The 19,688-nt window shown below is 43.4% G+C and overlaps 1 protein-coding gene across 1 annotated transcript; it reads left to right on the top strand.

Annotated features, from left to right (window-relative positions):
• Positions 1-1,129: 1,129 nt before the first annotated feature.
• sty (sprouty signaling antagonist) lies at positions 1,130-17,100 on the top strand. Its single transcript, XM_017242911.3, has 2 exons — positions 1,130-2,495; positions 13,195-17,100. Exon 2 carries the CDS (start codon positions 13,401-13,403, stop codon positions 15,219-15,221), a length of 1,821 nt encoding a protein of 606 aa, XP_017098400.2. The 5' UTR covers positions 1,130-2,495; positions 13,195-13,400; the 3' UTR covers positions 15,222-17,100.
• The last annotated feature ends 2,588 nt before the right edge of the window (positions 17,101-19,688 follow it).

The following is a 19,688-nucleotide window of genomic DNA, read 5'->3' on the forward strand; positions in this document are numbered from 1 at the left end:
CTTTGTCTTTGCTTTTTGGCTTTTCTCTCGCTCTGTCTTTGCTGTTGTTTGTTTGCGTTGCGAGCTGTGCGCTGTTTGCATTTAAATTTAAATGAATGAAAAAGAAACTGGCATGAATTCGCCTCGACCCCGCTCCGCCGGCCCCCCGCCTGCTTGGCTCGGCTCGGTTCGGACGCCCCCACCACCCCAGCCCCCAGCGAGTGCGCCTACAAGTTGGCATATTTTCAATTTCCGTTTTTACACAGACACAGATACGCACCAATACGAACGAAAGCTCAAGAGAGAGCCCCCCAAGAGGTGTGTGGTGAGGGGGCGGCGGGCGCCGATGGGGGGATAGGGTGGGCAAGGGGCCGTTGGAGGCGAGGGGCGGCAACGTCCGGTTGGTTTTTGGTTCGAAAACTCGCCGCTGTTGCTCGCTCTCCCTCTCTCTCGCGCTCGCTTCTGGGTGGGGGCTTTCCGAGGGGGGCCTGGGGGCGATGGGGGGCTGCTGGTGGGTAAGGCCGTTCGTCGCCAGCCATGTGCCTTTACATTTATATTTCTATTTTATTCTGTTGTAGCTGCTGTAATACATTCCAATTCGCTGCAGCTTGGCTCTCTTTGAGTGCTTCGTGGCTCTCTCCGAAGACCGTGTGTGTGTGTGTGTGTTGAATTCGCCGCTCTGCTAAGGCCGCATTTCCTGTGCTCCAAGGGGGCCATATTTTAGCTGCCTTAACTAAGCCTTCGACTAGTTGGATTTTAGCAAAGTAACTAAAGATTATTTTGTAAAAATAAAGGCGTAAAGTATTCAAAAAACCACCGGGAGCAGCTCTGAAAACGCCCATTCAGCACTGGCTCCCACACACACACTCGCACACACCCTCACACTGACAGAGCCATAAAATTAAGTCACACACACACACAGGGCTTGAGAATGAAAAATTTGTTCAATTAAAAAAAACGACAAGAGCGATGTGGCCAGAGAACTGAACGATCGCCGGCCGAATTCGCCGCTCTCTTGAGCTCTCGCCGTGAGGCGTCGGACAGCTCGCGGTGAGTCAACAGGGTCGTAACAGGGTGGTAACAGCGCCTTAACAGCTAGCCGCAGCGAATGTATCTCGACTCATTTCGCTTCAAAACCTCGTGCCGAGCGGTTGCCGCGATTTTGCCGCGTCTCGTTTTCTTTCGGATTTTGGATTTTGGATTTTGGATTTCCTCAAGCCAGCCACTCACTCTGCACAATTTTTTTTCGAATTTCGAACAACAATCATAGCAAGTTGCAGCCGAGCTTAAACAATTCTAAATCGCGCCAACCGATTACCAACGAAATCGTTATAGTTCTGTGCCACACCAACACCACACACGCCACAGCGCATTAAGTGAGAGTTACAGTTTGTGTTTGAGAAAGAAATTATTTTGTGAAAATATTTACAAATCGCTTCCAATGGAAATCATGTGCCTAAAAATGCAAATTGCGCAAAGAAAATCAACGTCTATTTAAAAAGTCCAACCAACAGCAGCAGCACCAGCACCAGTCGACGAAAATATAATTCAAATACAAAACGTGTTGAGAAAAAGTAAAAAAAAAAAATAATAATAAATACAAAACAAACAAAAGAAGCAGTAGCAGTAGCAGCAGCAGCAGCAGCCACCGCAGCAGCAACACACAAATATTTTTATACATATATATATATAAAAATTGCATAAAAATATTTTTTACTCCGCCAAACACACCGAACCAAGAGACACACTCATACAGACACGCGAATCGGAACGGAGCCGCAGCGACCAGATACATAGATACATTCGCCGCACACCGACAGGCGACGACGTGGCCCCCGCTTTAGCAGTGTGCGTTTGTGCGCCAGCGTCTCAGCCAGCAGCGTAGTCAGCGCCGCTGCCCCACGGACGGTCAGACGGATCCGTTCAATATTATTATTTTTTTGGCACGCCAGCCTCAAAAATAATAATACGAGATACAGCCAGAACCATCGCCAGTTGAGTAAAATAATAACAAAATCAAACATAGTCGTCGAACCTCAGCAGCAGCAGCCGTAGCAGTCGCAGTCGACGTCTCTGTCTCTGTCGGCGGTCAACGCGTTTTTGTGTTAATTAAATTTACTTTTGTGAATGAAATGCGAAAAAAGCAAAGCGAAAAATCATTTTTAATAAATGCTAAATAAATACACACACACAGACGAGCATATATGTATATATACCCGATATATATATGCCTGTATATGCCGTCGAGCCGCGATCGCGAGTAAGATAGCAAGAAAATCGAGAAAAGAAAATCCTGAGACCGCAAACCACTAAAAGAATAAAATTATAAACCAAATCCGAACCAGACGAAGTGCCCCAAAAATCAATAACAAACCAGTTCAACCTCCCCTTTGGATTAAAAAAAAACATATATCTTTTGGATACAAACAGAACCAGAAGGATTATACAACCGCACCACCAGCATATATGGTGAATAATAGCGGAATTTGTTTCACGGATTGCTTTTGAAACTCAATGTAAGTTGACCTCCGCCTGCGATAGATACATAGATACATAGATACGTAGATACAAATTGTGCAATTTCAGTTAATTTCAATGCGCTCACGTTCGGCGGCTAACCTTCAGCTGAACAGAGTGAGATAGTACATGTATATAGTCAGGAAATGCACAATTCTTAGATGGAAATAATTGGTACTATATGCAATATGCTATTCCAAGCGAAAATATCTGATTAATTTATGACTGCGTCGTGACAAGTGCTAAGGGGTGGCAGGGAGGCATTCTCGGATAGATGCAGGAAGAGATATAGGCTAATCCATTAAATCTGGTAAACAGGAATACTAATATTCCAGATGAGTACTTCCATGCTGGCAATTCATCAATCCCCATCCTGTTTTCGTCGCTGCCCTCTAGAATTTCATTGAAGAAAACAAAAAGGTCTATAGATAGAACGCTTTGATCTCGTCTGAGGGGCTAAAAATAAACATGTTGACGATTATATTTTATACACGAATACATTAACTGTCAAAGTAAAATCAAATAAATTTTCCTGTTTTTTTTCCACATTCGGATTCGATTTGAACGAAATGTTTAACTGACATTTCAAGTTGTTTGTTTGTCTGGCCTCGCCCCCTGCCTCTCCACTCCGCTGCCTCTCCACCGATCGGACCAGACAGATAATCCCCCGGCCATACTGGCCACTCACACTCCCAAAACGAATATGTAGTATAATATTTTATTGATTATAAATTGCTCTCTGCCGATTCGCGAGATCGGAGAAATTCTAGAATGCGAATGCGAAAACCTTATAAAGTTGCTTCATTGTTGCCCGCGATCGTCCAATCGTCCGATCGGATCGATCAACCCGCTTCACAGAGAATTCCATTCACAAATCAGTCGCCCGATGGCTGGCTGGTCCGGACCCGGACTGACTTGGCTAAACCCTTCTAATCAGTTTTCCAGCACTTTGTTTTTCTCTATTTTGTATTTTTTGTAGTTTTGTATTTTTGTGTGGCAAACCTTTGGACACTTGAGAGTGTTTTTCTACTCTATTTTTGTGTGTTTAATCTAGGCAGGAGGAGTGTTTCGTCATCGATACGTTTTTATACATTTTTTCGGGTTTCGGGTTTATTTTCTTCTGTTGTGGTGTGACTCGATAAGACCCCCAGGTCTTATGTCTGCCTTACTTTCTTGACTTTACCTCTGCCTTTGCTTTTCTGCCTTTTTTTTCTTCTGATTTTGCTTTCTTTTCACGCTGCTGACACACGCTTAAAATATCAACGGCCAGAAATTGATAAACGAACGAAAAATATTTAAGTTTATTTACTTTTTGCTCGCTGTTAATTTTTGGGGCTAACGGAAACGCCTTGCTGGGCCCCCAAACCCCCTACCCCCCGAAAACCAAAGTCAGAATAAATAAAAAGAGGCGTAAAAACTTTTCAACCGATAAGTCCCCCGAGAAGTAACATATTTTGATCGATGGTCTCGCCCTGGTTGGGCCCTTTTTTCGGTCAGACTGGCCCTAATCTCGGCCAGACTGCTAACCAGCTTTTAACAATTTTAACGTAAAAGTGGCCTAAGAGTTAAGTGGCCTCGGCGGGTTGCGTTGCGAATTTATGTCATAGCCAAAAATACGCGATACGCCGCCGCTGCTACGTTTCATTCATAATGGAAGGAAACCGCGCCACCTATCCCGCTGCCAAAACATGTGCACATATATAAATAAATAAATTAAATGCTTAATTTTTATTAGCTAAATAAACAGCCAGCACAGCCCCGAACACAGCAGAGCACAAGATCCCACAATGACGTTGATGACGCAGACGCCGAAAAGATAGATGGATGGGGAAGTCGTGAAGGTTTTTTTCATACAATTTCTATTCGAAATGTTGGGAGCTCTGCTCCGAATGTGGATCACTCCCCTCGGTGCTTCCTCCCACCTGATTTATAGCCCACCTTGTTGTTCAGTTACGCCAATAGGTGTAGTACTCTCGGCGTTATTTCGGCTACAATATATATCGAGAATAGCCTGGCCAAGTTGCATGGCTAAAATAAAATTAGCCAAACAAACCGCCAAGCCAAAATGACAGCAAATTAATTGCATTCGCAAACTAAAAATAGATAATCACGAAACTGTTACCAAAATGTAATGCCTGCCATACACATACCATAACACACTAGAGGATACAGAATGGGTATCTATAGGATATACACACTGACGACAACAGCCGACGACATAATTCAAGGAGGTGGATGGATGGACGGGGGCAGAATATATAGAGTATTCATCAAAAGTCCGTACATCAGGCGAAATTTTCACCCCATGTGACATTTACTGAACTCGAAACAGAAACCAAACGAAAAAAAAAAAAAAAAATAAAATAAAACTAACCGCACGCTTCAATGGGATTCGGTTGAGATTTCAGATATGCTATATAGATAGGCGGCATGGCATGGCATGGGAGGGTATGGCATATATAGTAAAGTATCTATAAGATACTCGTACTGAACGTACTGCTCGGTTGACGACTGCAAGTGTGTTGGTGCTGCCAGCAAAGCAAAACGCCAAATGACAGCCCAACAAGAACTGAACTCGGCCCAACCGAATAACCAAAAACAACATTTTATGCCGCAAGCAAACATGTGATTTTCATTATTTTTGTCGTCTCACCGCACCGCCAACAACAACAACAACAACAAAAATGGCCTTTTTATTTTTGAAAATTATAATTTTTAAAAATAAACCCCATCAACATCACAACACTTGCTTTTGTGTTTGCTTTTTTCATGCCTTTTTTTTTTTTGGTTGACAATTGCAGTTGAAAGAGTTAACTTATAGAGGTTTTTTAAGGGGGTTTTTAGAGGTTTTAAGCCTTAATTTTAAAAAGAAAAGAATATTTCATAGTTTTAGTATTTAAATGTGATTTAAAATTAAGAAATTCAAAAGAACTTCAAGGAGAAAAAAGCAAAGCAAGGCGAGAAAATGCAAGGTTAGGTTAAGGCTCGAAACTTTTAAGATAGAAACCCTTTATGGATTTAAAAATTCTATTTTTAGAAGCCCTCTCTATAAATCTCAGAAACTATAACTATAAATAGTATTTTTTCCATCCCGATATCAATTACCATACACGTGTAGTTCTGTGATAAGTTGCCTAAGCCCTGCTTCATGGCCTCCAGTTGGTGGAGAGGCTTCCCTGGCAAATCTCGTCCATTAGCAAACTAAGACAACACAACTGCCCGCCCACTTCCTTCCCATTGTTGTTGGCTTAGTTCGATGCCCATGGAGGGGATTCTCGATTTCGGCAGTAGTCTTCAGACCACCCAGGAGGCTTCGAGGTTCGAGCAACGCATACAAAACGCTCATTAATCGAGCGTCTTTAGAAATGGCCCAAAACACACAACCACGTTTGCACGTCTATTTATATACTTGTATGACTATATATATATATCTCTGCCGGTATATACATATATATATGTTCATGCCCTGCCAGCAAAAACAAATCGTCGGGCTATAGAATTGTCGTCAATGAATAGCTGACGACGACAACATAATAAACATGATAGAGACTACGCCGATGGTGTGGTGGCAGTAGCATACTTGCAGATAAAGTGAGCAAAAATGTAAGCAGAGGTGTTGCTTTAAAGGGGGGCTACTGGAGGAACTACTTCTTTGAATGGGATTTGTAATGCAATTGCCTGGGCGTGACCTCAGCCGTGGAGAAGCAGGTGGCAACTTGGACACGTCCGGACGAATGTGATATGTGAGCTTTCTTCTCCCTTTGGGTTCTTCAGAGAGTCACTGTCACTTCATATGGAAAGAGTGCACTGGAAACAAAGACTAGCAAGATATATCCCTAGAATCTATATCCTAAATTTAGAAAATAAAATATTTTCCATTCTTCCATTCTTGCTTCCAAGCTGGATCAGAAATAGCCATCCTAGCGTGGGTCAGGACTCTATGTGTGTACGAGCGTAGGTGACCTCAAGACAGGCCCACGCAGCCTTCCCTGAAATCCCTGAAGAGTGGGCGTGCTCCCCTGACTACGCCCCTGCCTCCGACTAAACACTTGAAGCGTCAGTGCTTCAGTCTATCTTATCTGCCGGTTACACAGTTTACAGTTTACAGGTGGGGGCAGGTGGTGGTACCTCCCAGGGGGGGTATGTAGGGGGCCTGTGTGTGGCTTTCCGCTTCTGCCTTTTCTTTTTCTTTCTATATATATTTTTTTTTCTTTTTGGGAGGGTTCACTGGAAATTCGGCGAGCTAAAAATAGAATTCGGTTGCCACGCTTCAAAGAGAATTAGGAGCGAAGCAGACGAGTCAAGTGCGTGTGAGTGTGTATCTGTGTGGCTTTTGTGGGGGCGCGTGGGCCTGGGCGCTCTGTCGTGGGGGGGTGTGTTCGTGACACGACCATCACGTGGGAAGATCACAGAGGAAATAAGTGTAGCCTATTTTTGAGCTGCCAATTAGGAGCAAGAATGCAATGAGAGTAAAATGTTTTTTAAGAACCGATTATAAGTTATAGCGAAGTTCAAATATTAAACCATCTCTAGGGCCTTGGAAGCAAACTTTCCTTCCAAGTCACGCACTTTGGCTTTGTCTTCGCGCCTGTGGGTCTATCCGTGAGAGAGCTTCTCCCTGAGAGTCTATGTGTGTGTGTGTGTGTGAGGGGGTGGATGGGCTGCTGGTGTCTGAATCAGATTGTGTTTGTGTTGTACATTAGGGCGGGTCAGGTTGTTTACACTGCCTGTCCCTTGGCGGAGCTCTTTTTGGGGGCTTTCTGGGGGTTGCTCTCTGGGCCTACGGGAACAGTTGTTGCTGGGGACCCAGTTGTTGTTGCTATTTTGGGGCAAGGACTCTATAAATAGGCAAGTCACTTGGTGTATGTGTGTGTTGGCAGGAAAATTTATTTAGGTACGAAAGACAGGACAGACCCAGAGACAGACAACCTGGCATTTTCTGCGAGGGTGTCTGTAGGTGTGTATGTGTGTGTGCGTTTCATTGACGTCATCACCAGCATGTCACGAATTTGCTTTGCAATTTTTATTTATTTAGTATAGACGTTTTTTTTTTTTTCGGGCCAAGCCAATGGGCATTGTCTATGTATGTATGTCTTGCATGCCGCACACACAGATACCCGCCAGCTGTCGCCTGCGAAGCCAGCTGCTCTGCCAGCGTCGACGTCAGCTGCTCTGCCGGCGTCGGCTTCTGTGTGGGCGTTTGCGCGTGTAAGGATGTGAGCGGAATAGAAATTTTTGAATAGAACACGCAAATTAGATATAGAAAATTATGTGTATGCTCGGTCTTCTTCTTCATGGTCTATGCTGGGTGTGTGTTTCACAGTGGTGTGTGTGTGTGCAGAAGTATCTGTGTGAACGGCTCTATTAGTGTGTGCTCCGCTTTTCATTGTATTCCCATGCCCATGCCGTTCCCAACTGCCTTTGTGGAAAAGCGTGGGCGTTTCTCAGGAGACAGGGCACTACTACTGAAGGGGACAGGAAGGTAACTGTATTATCATTTCCAAATTATACTAGAAAAGGGGGCGGGGCTTTACAAAAAGGGCTATAGTTTATTGAGAAAAAAGGTCTCTAATAATTATGATAATATTAAAAGATAGGCACTATTTTATTCTCTTGGGCCATAAATCATGTCATTAGAAACGTTTCTGTTTCCGCAACTGAAAAGCAAATAAATCATATCACCCATCAGTCCCCGGCAATAGAGCCACTATACCCTCGCCATTGCCGATCATTCAGTTCTGTAATAATAGCATCCCCCCCACCCCACCTTTGGTGCACCTTTTCAAGAATGAAGAGCATTGCGATGCGATTGAGAACTACAACAAAGGCGGGGCAGGCGGAAAAGAAAGAAATAGACATCCAAATGAAAGGAGAGCAATCACCAGCGGACAGAGACGGGGCTATCACCAGTGAAAGAGACGGCTAGAAAAGGAAAAACAACTGCTGGCACTAGTAGTTGTATGGTAGGAAAAAAAAAAGAGAAAATTTTTCACAATGAAACATAGAAAACATCTGTTGGATGTTTCTATAAGGCCTAAGACTTTGGTGAAGAAATCTTGAATGTTGGCTCTTCTGCTTCATACTCTTCTAGTTGTTGTTGTTGTTGTTAGTCTTTGGACAAAAGGTGTGCATCTCAAACAGCAACAACAATGAAACAACACTTACGCACAACAACACCATGGATAAGGTAGAGAGATGGTGATGGTGGTAAGGCAACACATGTTGCAGCTTCCTTTTTGGCTGCCACTTAACTGCAACTCACTTTAGTCGTTACAACAACAAGCGGGTCCATTCTACCTGAAATCTACCTACTTCAAACACACCAACACACACACACACACTGCGTATCTAGCAGATACAATACCTACTATGTAGCCTAGAGAAAATTTCAAGAGACGAGAGCGTCTCCGAACAGACCGAGGAGACAATCAGCCCGAGAAAATCTTAAGGTCGATCACTTGTAGTTTATGGGCTTCTTCTCTGGGCCCCTCTTCTTCTGCTGCTTCTTCTTCTGCTTCTTTATACTCTTCCCCAGATTGATGGTCTTTAGACCAGATCAAACCAGATCGGCCTATAACAGAGCTATATACACAATCTAAAGGGAGTTTAGAGATGGTAAAAAGACTTGAGAAAGGGCTTAAAATATGGGATGTATTTTTGAAATTTTTGTGGTTTATATTATATATTATCATAGTCATAGTTTTGAGTAATATTAATCTTTGAATAAGTCATACTTTACGAGTCATATCCCTTTTATTGTAATCCCAGTTACTCATTTTAAGAACCTCAACTTTGTCATAGATAAAGACTTCCTAAAAGTCATAGATTTTCTTAAAAAATAATATGTATATATTTCGAACCAGTTCTTAAGATTCTTATATCTCAACTTTTGCCAGTTACTGGCCCCTCTTCTTGGCCAAGCTGATCTCGGCTTCTGGCCAAGAGCTGCCTTGAATGATTTCTACAAAAGTAAAGGAAAACCCAAACCGCTCCAGACACCAGACTGAACATAATCATCATTATGATAATTATCATTCTGCCCGGCGTTGGAGAAGACCCCATATAATGCCACATAACAGTGTGTGTGTTAATGAAAGCACACAGATACACACACCACTACTAGTACACTTCTTAGCCCTTTGCCACATGTGCTGATCATTTGGTTTGAAAACTATTAGCTGCCCTTTGGTGGATGGATGTTTCTGTTGCTGCAACATATGGTCGGTTGGGCATTTAAATAGTTTAATGATCTGTGCTCTGGGATGGTGATGGTGATGGTGATGGTGTTGGTATCGTGGCAGCCACAGCAGCCTCAGTCTGGGCCTCGAACTCCAACTCCGACAATTCCCGTTTCTGGTTCTTTGGATTTTTTTTTTCTGAATTCTGAGTCTCGATTGCCTGGAGTCATTAGCGTTTCCTGTGTAGGTTTTTCATCTGTCGCTCTTGGCATTTTATTTATCTACTCAAGTGTGTCGTTCTTAAATGGGAAATGTAGTTTTATTTTTGTAAATATATGTAAGCATGCAAAATTCTATAAACTGGCAGAACTTGACACAAAATCAAAATGAGAGCAATAACATCGAGAACCTATATACATACTACTATATATATTCAGCAAGCACGATTCACAGACATGATTCGCAAACCGAAATGCAATTATAGTCGTCATTGCTGACAGTCTCAAAAAATCATTTATGGAGGAAAAAAATCAATCAATAAAAAATCTAGCTCAGCACTTAGTTCAAGAAAGAGGAAATGAAAATTGTAATTTAGAAACAGTTCTTCACAATTGTACTATTCGATTTTTGAATTGGGTCATGATGGGCCCTGTTGCTATGATGTTGTTGAAGCCCCCAAGATCAGAGCTCCCCGACGCCGGCTTATTAACCAGAATACCAGCCACAAAAAGTGAAAAAATAAACCTGTTTGCTTTGATTTCTGCCAGAGTGTATTTTTATATAAAACGGCGCGTTTGCCGTTCTTGTTTGGCTGTCTGTCTGTCTGCCTTAAATAATTTTATTTAAATCGCAACTGGCAGTGACACTTGTTTGTGCAAACAGGCAAACAAACTCGCAGCACAAAGGCGAATCGCCTGCTTTTTTGAATCGCCCGCCGCTGGCTGAATGAATTAGCCAACCCCAGTCCTTAGCCTCCCCCCCCCCCCCCCCCGTGTCACACCCCCACTCACTTATTAATGAAAACGCTTCAAATGCCACATTTCACATTTCGTGCGCCATTGAATCACACTCTCTCTCTACAGGCGAAATAATTTATTTTTTATTCACCGAATGGGCTCTTGGTTCTGATTCCGATTCTGATTGACGCTGCGTTCCAAGGTCAAAGTTTGCCCAACGTAAAAAAACAAACAATTAAGAATATTGTATAAAAAACGAGAGAAAAGATCTGCGAGGAAAAGAATTTTAGCGCAATTAAAAATAAGCAAGCACAAGAGCCCCTCAGTGCTCTGTTTTGGTTTTCTATCTGCTGTGGCCAATTAATTTAAGAATGAAATCGAAATCTTGGCATTACTTTGGCAGGAGATCGCGGGGGAGGCCAGGGGGAGGCGGCTATATGCGTCAAGCCTCGGGGCTAACAAAAAACTTAATTATGTTTATTTATTTTTTATATCTTCTGAGCAATTTATTGGGCAGTTTAGATATGCTTTTTACTGCCTCGCATTTACACCTTTTAATGGCTAGAAGATATTTAAAAACTTGGTGTTTAAAATCTTAAAAATTAAAAGTAAGTAGCTTACTATCCAAGCCAGAAACCTATTGCCAAAGAGGAGGAGGACCCGATTCTTATTGGCATTCTAATGCCCCACCCGGCGCCCCTGGTCTCTGGCCAGCAGTTCAACGTGTGTTTTCCTTAATTTTCTATTTTGTTTTTCCCAATTGTGATCATTCTCGAAAATTGTTTTTGAGTACCGGACATGACGTCAATAAGTGGGCGTTTGTGTTAATTTTTATACCCCCCCTCGCACACACTTAACCCACTCACCCACACCTCTGTAGAGCTATACGGTCTCCCCGATACATACCACACAGCTATATATGTTTGGTTCGTGCCAGCGATCTCTGCATTTATTTCTTTTGGGGCGTAGAAATTTTCGTTGGCGCTAAAAACAATTTTTATGCGGCACAATAATAATAATTCGTTGGGCTTTTTATCGCCAGATATAGCCTTATATATGCCTCTATAGAGAGTCTATACATATCTGCTCTCCGAGCTGCTCTTTTATTAATTTTTATGGAACAGAGACGCCATTTATTAATTTCCTGTATTTCCTTATTTGCCGAACTGGTTAGGGGGGAGGGGGCTCAGAGATGCCTTGCCTTTAATTATGTGTAAACAAATATTTATCTAAACGACGACTGTTGTGTTTTGTTTGCGGACAGCGTCTGCGATTGTCGCGCGGCGATCGCATTACTCATCCGCCGCGTTGGCCACACCACTGACGCGGTCAGTGGTGCAAGAGATTATCGCGGCTCTAGTTGCTGCATTGCTATAAATCACAAAAACATGCCATAAAAATACAGTTGTTTCGCCATAAAAATGTTTTATTCACATTCGCGATCGATACTATATGCTATATGGCTCCTCCAGTCAAAGTTCAATTAGCAACCATCATGATTCTATATAGTATATGCAAATGAATCTCCGAAGGCGCCTAGTCTATTGTTTGATTCACTCGGCGCTAATTTCTTTTTTATTTGTCAATTCGAATAATTATGAAAGTTATTCCATTTATTTTTATGGCCGTGCGTAATACCACATATATATATATATATTGTATATGTGGTTTTTAGGGGGAACGGAAATAAATGATTTGTGAGAGAACTTTATGGCTCTGTGGGGTGAAAGCAATTAAAGCCGATAATGGTGGTTAGCGGTGTCGAGGGCGACGGCGGCTGAACTGGGTTGTGTGGATCCGAAATAATTGTACTTCCAAAAACCAGCTTCTAAACAAGAAACATGATCTTTTGGCGGTCGGAGTGGGGCAGGGCTGGCTGCCACAGGGTAGGGCAGAAGCCAAGCCCAGTTCCCTAGAAACTTTAAAGTTTAAACACACAATCTCGGAAACATCATGTCCCAGGCGGCCGTCGATTCGGGTGAACTCGAAACTCAAGCGAAATCATAATAATAATAATAAAAAACTAGTGTGTTTGCATTATGTTTGTGTTTACACGAAAGTCACGCCGTACGTCAGAATCAAACCCAAAGACGACCTTCTGCTGGGCGTTGACCAATTTTCGCTCTCTAGTTTTGGCTAGAAATTAATTACAAACATTAAACATTAAACACACGTCGGGGAGAGGAAAGCACGGCATTCCACGGGCAGCGCCAGTAGAAAAGTTCACTTGCAGCCATTTAATCCAAACAAAAGCACTCGGCTGGGTCTTTTTGGATCGGATTGGACTGGATGGCTGGTGGTACTTTGGACCTGGGCACGCCCGCATGGAAGCCTCGTGCGCCGACTATTTCTGTGCTCTCCGGCTCTTTATTCTTATATTTATTTTGCATTTATCCGCAACCGTGGCGAATGCCCATCTACGTGCCATTTCGGTGAGTGCGAACTACAGTGCCTGCCCCCGAGTTCGTGGCATTCTTGCACTTTCTTTTTGGGGGTCAATAGAATATGACTTTGAAATTAAATAAAAATCTAATAATATCATTATTTTTTATTTCTATTTCCAGAAGGCAATCGAGTAGAGTCTCTGATCCTGCGGCCAGACTGCAAAAGGATGAAGGCACATCGAGCTGAATCCGGGCGCAGTGATTATCATAGAAGGCATTGAGAAGCCGCCAGGAGACCCACGGAGATCTCGAGGTGGAGGAGCGGAGCGGAGGCGGAGGAGGAGAGGAGCGGAGTGCAGCTGGGGGAGAATTGGTTACAACACTACATGGATCGCAGAAATGGCGGCGATCCCTTGGCGCCACCCCGGCCCCCGAAATTGTTACCCCGTGTGCATCGACCAAGGGCGCCGGAGCCGACGTTGAGCGGTGCCGACTTAGTAGCAACACCAGCAACACTAGCAACAGCAACAGCAACAGCAACAGCCACACACAACAACAATTCACAGCAGCAACTTAGTATTAACCCGATCAGCAACAACAACATTAACAATAACATCAGCAACAGCAACAACAACAATAATACAATATCGATAATACCCGCATCGGCAACGGACTTCGACGACTATCAGATCCATCACCTGACCTTCCTGCCCCAGAGACCGAGCAGCCTGAGCCGGAACAGCAGCACCGCTTCCGCCTCGACGACGGCAACGAACTCCGGATCGGGTTCGGGCTCTGTGACGGGATCCTCGTCCAGTTTCACGCGTCGGAGACCGCCGGCACCGGCGCCTGTTGCCACTGTAGCGGTGCCACTGAGTGGCACAATCCACAGCCACAACAACAACAATAACAACAACACCATCAACTTCCTTAGTCATTTCCAAAGCGCCGACCCAGCAGCGGTGATCAGTAGCAGTAGCAATAGTAATAGCAACAGCAACACCACTACCGCTGTCCAGGGCCACCAGCCCCCCGCCTCCCCCGTCACGCTGGCGCAACCGCGACCCGAGTCCGAAAGGCTAACCAACGAGTATGTGGACACGCCGCTGCAACATGCGACGCGCTCCCAACACCCGGCTGGCCAGCAGGATAATGGCCAGACAACGACCCACCATCTGTTGCTGTTGCCGCAACGCCAGCAGCACCACCATCACCTGCATCCACACCACCACCAGCACCAGCATCAGCATCAACACCACCATCCCCGACTGGCGGCGACGCAGATGCAGGGGATGCCCCACAACATCGCGATACCCATACCAGGAGCTGGCAGCGATCACACCGACGGCTTACTACATTCGCACCTGCAACAGCAGCAACATGCCACCAGCAAGTTGCCCACAGCAGCATCAGCACTACCCGCCTCGAAGCAACTGCAACAGCAGCAACCTGCGATCATTACCAAGCAGCCGGGACCCGCCAGCAAGGAGCACATGCACGCCCTGGAGGAGCTGCTCCAGCAGCAGCCCGGCGGAGTGGCCGGCAACGCGATCGTAATGGGCGGCGACCCCGCCCTCCTCAACCCGATCGTGTGCCCGCGGTGCGGCAGGTGTCGGTGCGAGCAGTGCCAGAGCCCCAGGCCGCTGCCACAGACGTGGGTGTGCAACAAGACCTGCCTGTGCAGCGCCGAATCCGTAATCGATTACGCCTCCTGCCTGTGCTGTGCCAAGGCCCTGTTCTACCACTGTGCCCGGGACAACGACCTGGACTGCGACGACGGCAACGGCACGCCCTGCGTGGACAATCCCTGCTCGTGCGGCCCCTACAAGCGCACCCAGAGATGGGGCTGGCTGGGGGCACTGTCCATCTTCCTGCCCTGCCTGTGGTTCTACTGGCCCATGAGGGGTTGCATGAAGCTGTGCGAGAAGTGCTACGGCCGGTTCGCCGGACGCGGCTGCCGCTGCCAGGGCGTGGCGGGCATCGGATCCACCAGCAGCATGCTCCCGATCGTGCCGGTCGGCGTGAACGGGTCGGGAAATGGCGGCGTCATGCCACCGGGAGCTGGCAATCCCGGGGCGGGCCTAGCGGCTCTCAGCCAGGCCAATGGCAAGGCCATCGACCATGGCTGCAGTGCGGCCAGTCGCATCCTGCGCAAAGGAGACCTCACGCCGGAGAAGCGCCTCCTGGACTCCAGTCCCGACTACTAGGTGGGCGGTTTTTCCGCTTGGAAAAATCTGAGCCACCAGTGGGTGGGGGGATGGATGGATGGGAGGGAGGAGGAAACACATACCCATATATACTGTATACACTTGAAGAAAATATTTAATATATGATTTAAAAAGGAGGATATGATATAAAAGAAGGAAAAAAAGAGGAAAGAAAAATTAAATAACCAAAGACTGCAAACAGATAATTATTAATTATTAGAAATGTTATTTAAAAAATAATTTTTGCTTAATTAAAAAGAGATAGAAAGAGAGAGAGAGAGAGAGAAGTGGGGCGAGAAAACGATACGAGCGATTAGGAATTATTTTTCGAACGATTATTTTGTATTATTTCGATTTCTTCGGCGAAATTCATATTGTTTTGTTTTCAGTTCAAAGTTCAATTTCTAAGTCAAGTCTTATTTAAAAAAAATTAATAGTAACTTACCAATAATTCCAGCAATTTTTCCACAAAACGTAATCCAATAGCTGAAAGTTGTAAAGTAAACACCTAAAATCTATTCTTTTGAAAATATGATTTATTTACAAAAAGTGAAACAATTTGGGGCAAGAGTAACAAAACACCAGATAATATATATGATAACCTATATACACACATGAGAAAACTTTTAGACAAATATTCAGAAGAGAGGCAGTAAAAATTAGTCAAATATTATACATGTATGGTATACCAAGCCAAGTCCAGTCCATTTTTGATGTTGTAGCGAAAGAAAACATTGTAGAACTTTACGAATTTAAATCCTAAATGAAAAACGAAAAATTAATGTATATGTCCATGTGTGTGTGTTAGCGACAAAAGTAACTTTTCGATCAATTTAGTGGCAAACCTATAGACCAGTCTAAATGTGCTTAGATATCGACAGGAGTTAGTTTACTTTACCAACTACGAGCCGAAAAACACAACTACAAAGAAGATCCTTGGAGGGAGTTAGATATGGGATAATGGAATCAGTTTCTTATGAGCGTATTTTAGGGGCGAGGTCCCGAGATCGAGCAAGATTGTATATATAATGGAGGATTTTTTACCATAAGCCGAGTGCGAGATACAAAATGCAAGCAAATTCCAAAAATAATAGCGAAAATAACACAAGAAGCATAAGCAAATCTTAATGTAAATCCAAGTCTAAATGCAGCAAGAACTAAAAACAGCATTGTTTTGTATAGAAATATCCATATAAAATATGACACAGCAGCAAAAACTATGAAAAAACCAACAAAAACAGTGGCAAATTAGCAACTTAAACAAATTTATACAAATAAAGCAAAAAACAAAAAAGAAAGCGAATTAAATTAAAGATTAATCTTAAAAGTCTAAAACACATTACTATACACGTATGTAATCTGTACATGTACTATATATATATGATATATATATATGCCTAGTTATACAAAAACACCAGAAAACTATGCTTAAAACTCCTAACTATTGAATAAACACACAAAAAACGCAACAAAAAACGAAAAAAGAAAAACCCCAAAAAACAAACTAAACTATGGAAGAACTCCTTAAAAGCTAGCAATTAAACACACAAAAAATCGATGAAAAAAATTACTGCAAAAAAATAGATATGGAGATGTAAACCCATGCATAATGATAACGGTAAAGATAAAGCTAAAGATACGCAATTAATATTTAAGGCACACTCTATACATACGAGAAAAGAAAGAAAAGAAAGCTATGCATAATGAATATTTATTTTATTTGTACATTTCTTTATAATAATAAAAATAAACTGAGTAGAGGAGTAGTAGGTGGAGACGAGGAGGTCGAGCGAACCAGGAGAACTTTATGTAATGTTTTTAGAATGTATGTTCCGTTAAAAACTACAAAATAAAAAAAATCATATAATACTAAAAAATAGATGTATCAATGTGGTTTACTTTCTGGGCTTGGATGGATTTCTCTGCGTGTAACTACACACACACACCAATGCACCATTTCTCCCCTGATCTGTCTGTGCGTTTTCCTCACACCGACGCGGCGCTGGGGCGCTGGTAGTGGTGTGCCAAATGGCTTTGGCAAAACTAAAGCAGCTGTTTCCGGTATTTGATTGATAGTGAACTGGCAGTTTGTTTATCTCGCGCGCACACGGACTGAACAAACCGAATAAACCGGCGGACGGATGGACAGACTGACAGACCGACCGGAGGCCTCGAGAACAGAACGCGATTCTCCGATTCTCATTTGGCTTGGCTTGGCTTCGTTTCGGATCGGGTCGGATTGGGGCTGATGCTGCTGCTGTTGCTACTTCTGCTACTGCTGCTGCTCCTCACATAGATACGCACGCACACACACATGCTCGCTCATACACCACACATGGCCATCCCCAACCCCAACATCCAGTGGCAAACGAACGTTGCTGCATTTTGCGGATGCTATTTGGGGCCGCCGTCGGCGCACTTATTTTTAAATTACTAAAAACCAAAAGAAAAAAATACAGCGAAAAAAAAAGAAAATAAAAAGCACAAAAAATAAATAAAACTTAAACTGAAACTGAAAAAGCAGGAAAAAACAGAATGTTGCTGCCGCTGATGTTGCTGCTGTTGCTGTTGCTGCACAAACATTGCGGGCGGTGGCTCACCGACAACCTACGATGAAAATTTACAACGGAAGGCGCGCATCAAATGTTGCAAGCACATAAACACACACACCCCCAGGCTGGTGTGTACTTAATTTAAATTTAACTGCAAAATATTTTCACTCGCACTGGAAGGGAAGTCGGAAAAATAATTCACGATCTCCCCCGGATCTCCGGCCTTTTTCCTCAGAAAGTCCACAGCTGATTGCAATGAGCTTGAATCGCATCTAATGATTTAACCCATTTTTTTTTAATCTTAAAAAGTTCTTAAATATATTCTGTAAGTTTTTAAAAAATCAATAATTTTATATTATTCAAATTAAATTCAAAGATATCCTAGATTTCAGACGCCATCTTAGAATAAGTGTTGAAAAAGGCAACAAAATGGCGAATGGTCTTTTGTAAGCTTGACAGATGCTAAAGTGTATGAAACTCAAAAAGTAACCTATTTTGTTTTCTGAAACCCGTATTTTTAAAAGTCTTCCTTAAGCTTTAAAAATATATATCCCAGACTTGATATACTTTTCCTAGACCTCCATTCCAATATGGGTTAACTTAGCACGTGCAAAATTGTGTCAGCTGCGAGAATTTCGCTTTGTTTGGTCGTTTTGTTAATTAATGCAAAGTGCAGTAACCGTTTTGCATAATTGAAGGCAGCGCCGACTGACTGCCCATTGGGGCATTTCATTATTCAATCATAATTCGCGCGCTCAAACGCAAATTACAAACAGTTTAGCTTTTGCTGGCGAGTGGTGGTGGTGATGAGTGGTGGTGTGCGTAGCGAGTGGCTGTGGTGGTGCATGCTTCCAGCTTGGCCAGTGATAACCCAGCGGCTCGACCGGGGTCCGTTGGGGTCACTTTGGGCCTTGCAAAAATCGAAAAATACAAAATGAAAAATAAAATTCGAAAATCGGTGGGGAAAAAAAGTAAAAACAAGCGAAAGGCACAAGAAAAAGAGAATGAAATCGTAAGAAATAAATACATTTTTTTTGAATTTGTAATCAGCGGCAAGCACAGACCCTTGGGTGGACGGTACGGGGGGTGGAGTGGTGCTGTGGGGCCCCCGACTTGGATCGAGACTATCCCCCGATAAGCCTTGCTGCACGAGACCTGCCAATTCGCTTGAAACTCGCTCCGACTGACACACTTTTGGCTAAAAACTACATGGAAAGAGATCTATCTTGTCTACACTTGAAAATATTGTTTTAAAAACCTAAAAATATAGATAATTATTCGTTAAAAATATTAGAATATTTAAGGCAATACTTTATACATGTTTCATTACTTCACTAACCAGAAATTAACTTTAAATAACTATGAAATGCCTTGAAACCTCATATAGAAAATAATACTACAATAAATGATTTATTTTAATTGAAAGAATATTTTCTTCTTACTATTATTTTTCCCCTGTGTAGCGAATGAATGAAGCTGCAGCACTGAACTCGAACTCGCCTAGACTGACACAAGATGCACTGCCTCCGATTCTAATTGAAGTGTGCTATATTTAACGAGGAGCTGGACGAGGAGGGGCATCGTCATGCAATCCAAGTCTGCCAATTCGCGTAACTCCCCCCTCGGACTAGCCCCATCTCCCTGCCTCCCGAGGCCTGGGGCGTTTTTGGATGACAGCTCCTCTAATGAATGAAGTTGATAAGCTAGAGCTAACGACCCAATGGGAAACTCGCAATCTTCCATTGATCATTAGATTTCCGAATAAACTATTATTATGCATGCCGACATTTTCCTTACCCCGCTGCCACTGCCCCCTGATTCCCTGAGATCCCTACTACTTGAATCGATATCGCTATTCGGGCTAATTCCTTTGAAGATTCTTGCCATTCACTGCACGCAATGAATCAACTTTGGA

The sequence above is a fragment of the Drosophila bipectinata genome, chromosome 3L, assembly GCF_030179905.1.
Source record: "Drosophila bipectinata strain 14024-0381.07 chromosome 3L, DbipHiC1v2, whole genome shotgun sequence".
Classification (NCBI taxonomy): domain Eukaryota; kingdom Metazoa; phylum Arthropoda; class Insecta; order Diptera; family Drosophilidae; genus Drosophila; species Drosophila bipectinata.

Excerpts from the sequence above, each read along its gene's own strand:
- sty (XM_017242911.3), top strand. The coding sequence starts at position 13,401 with ATGGATCGCAGAAATGGCGGCGATCCCTTGGCGCCACCCCGGCCCCCG.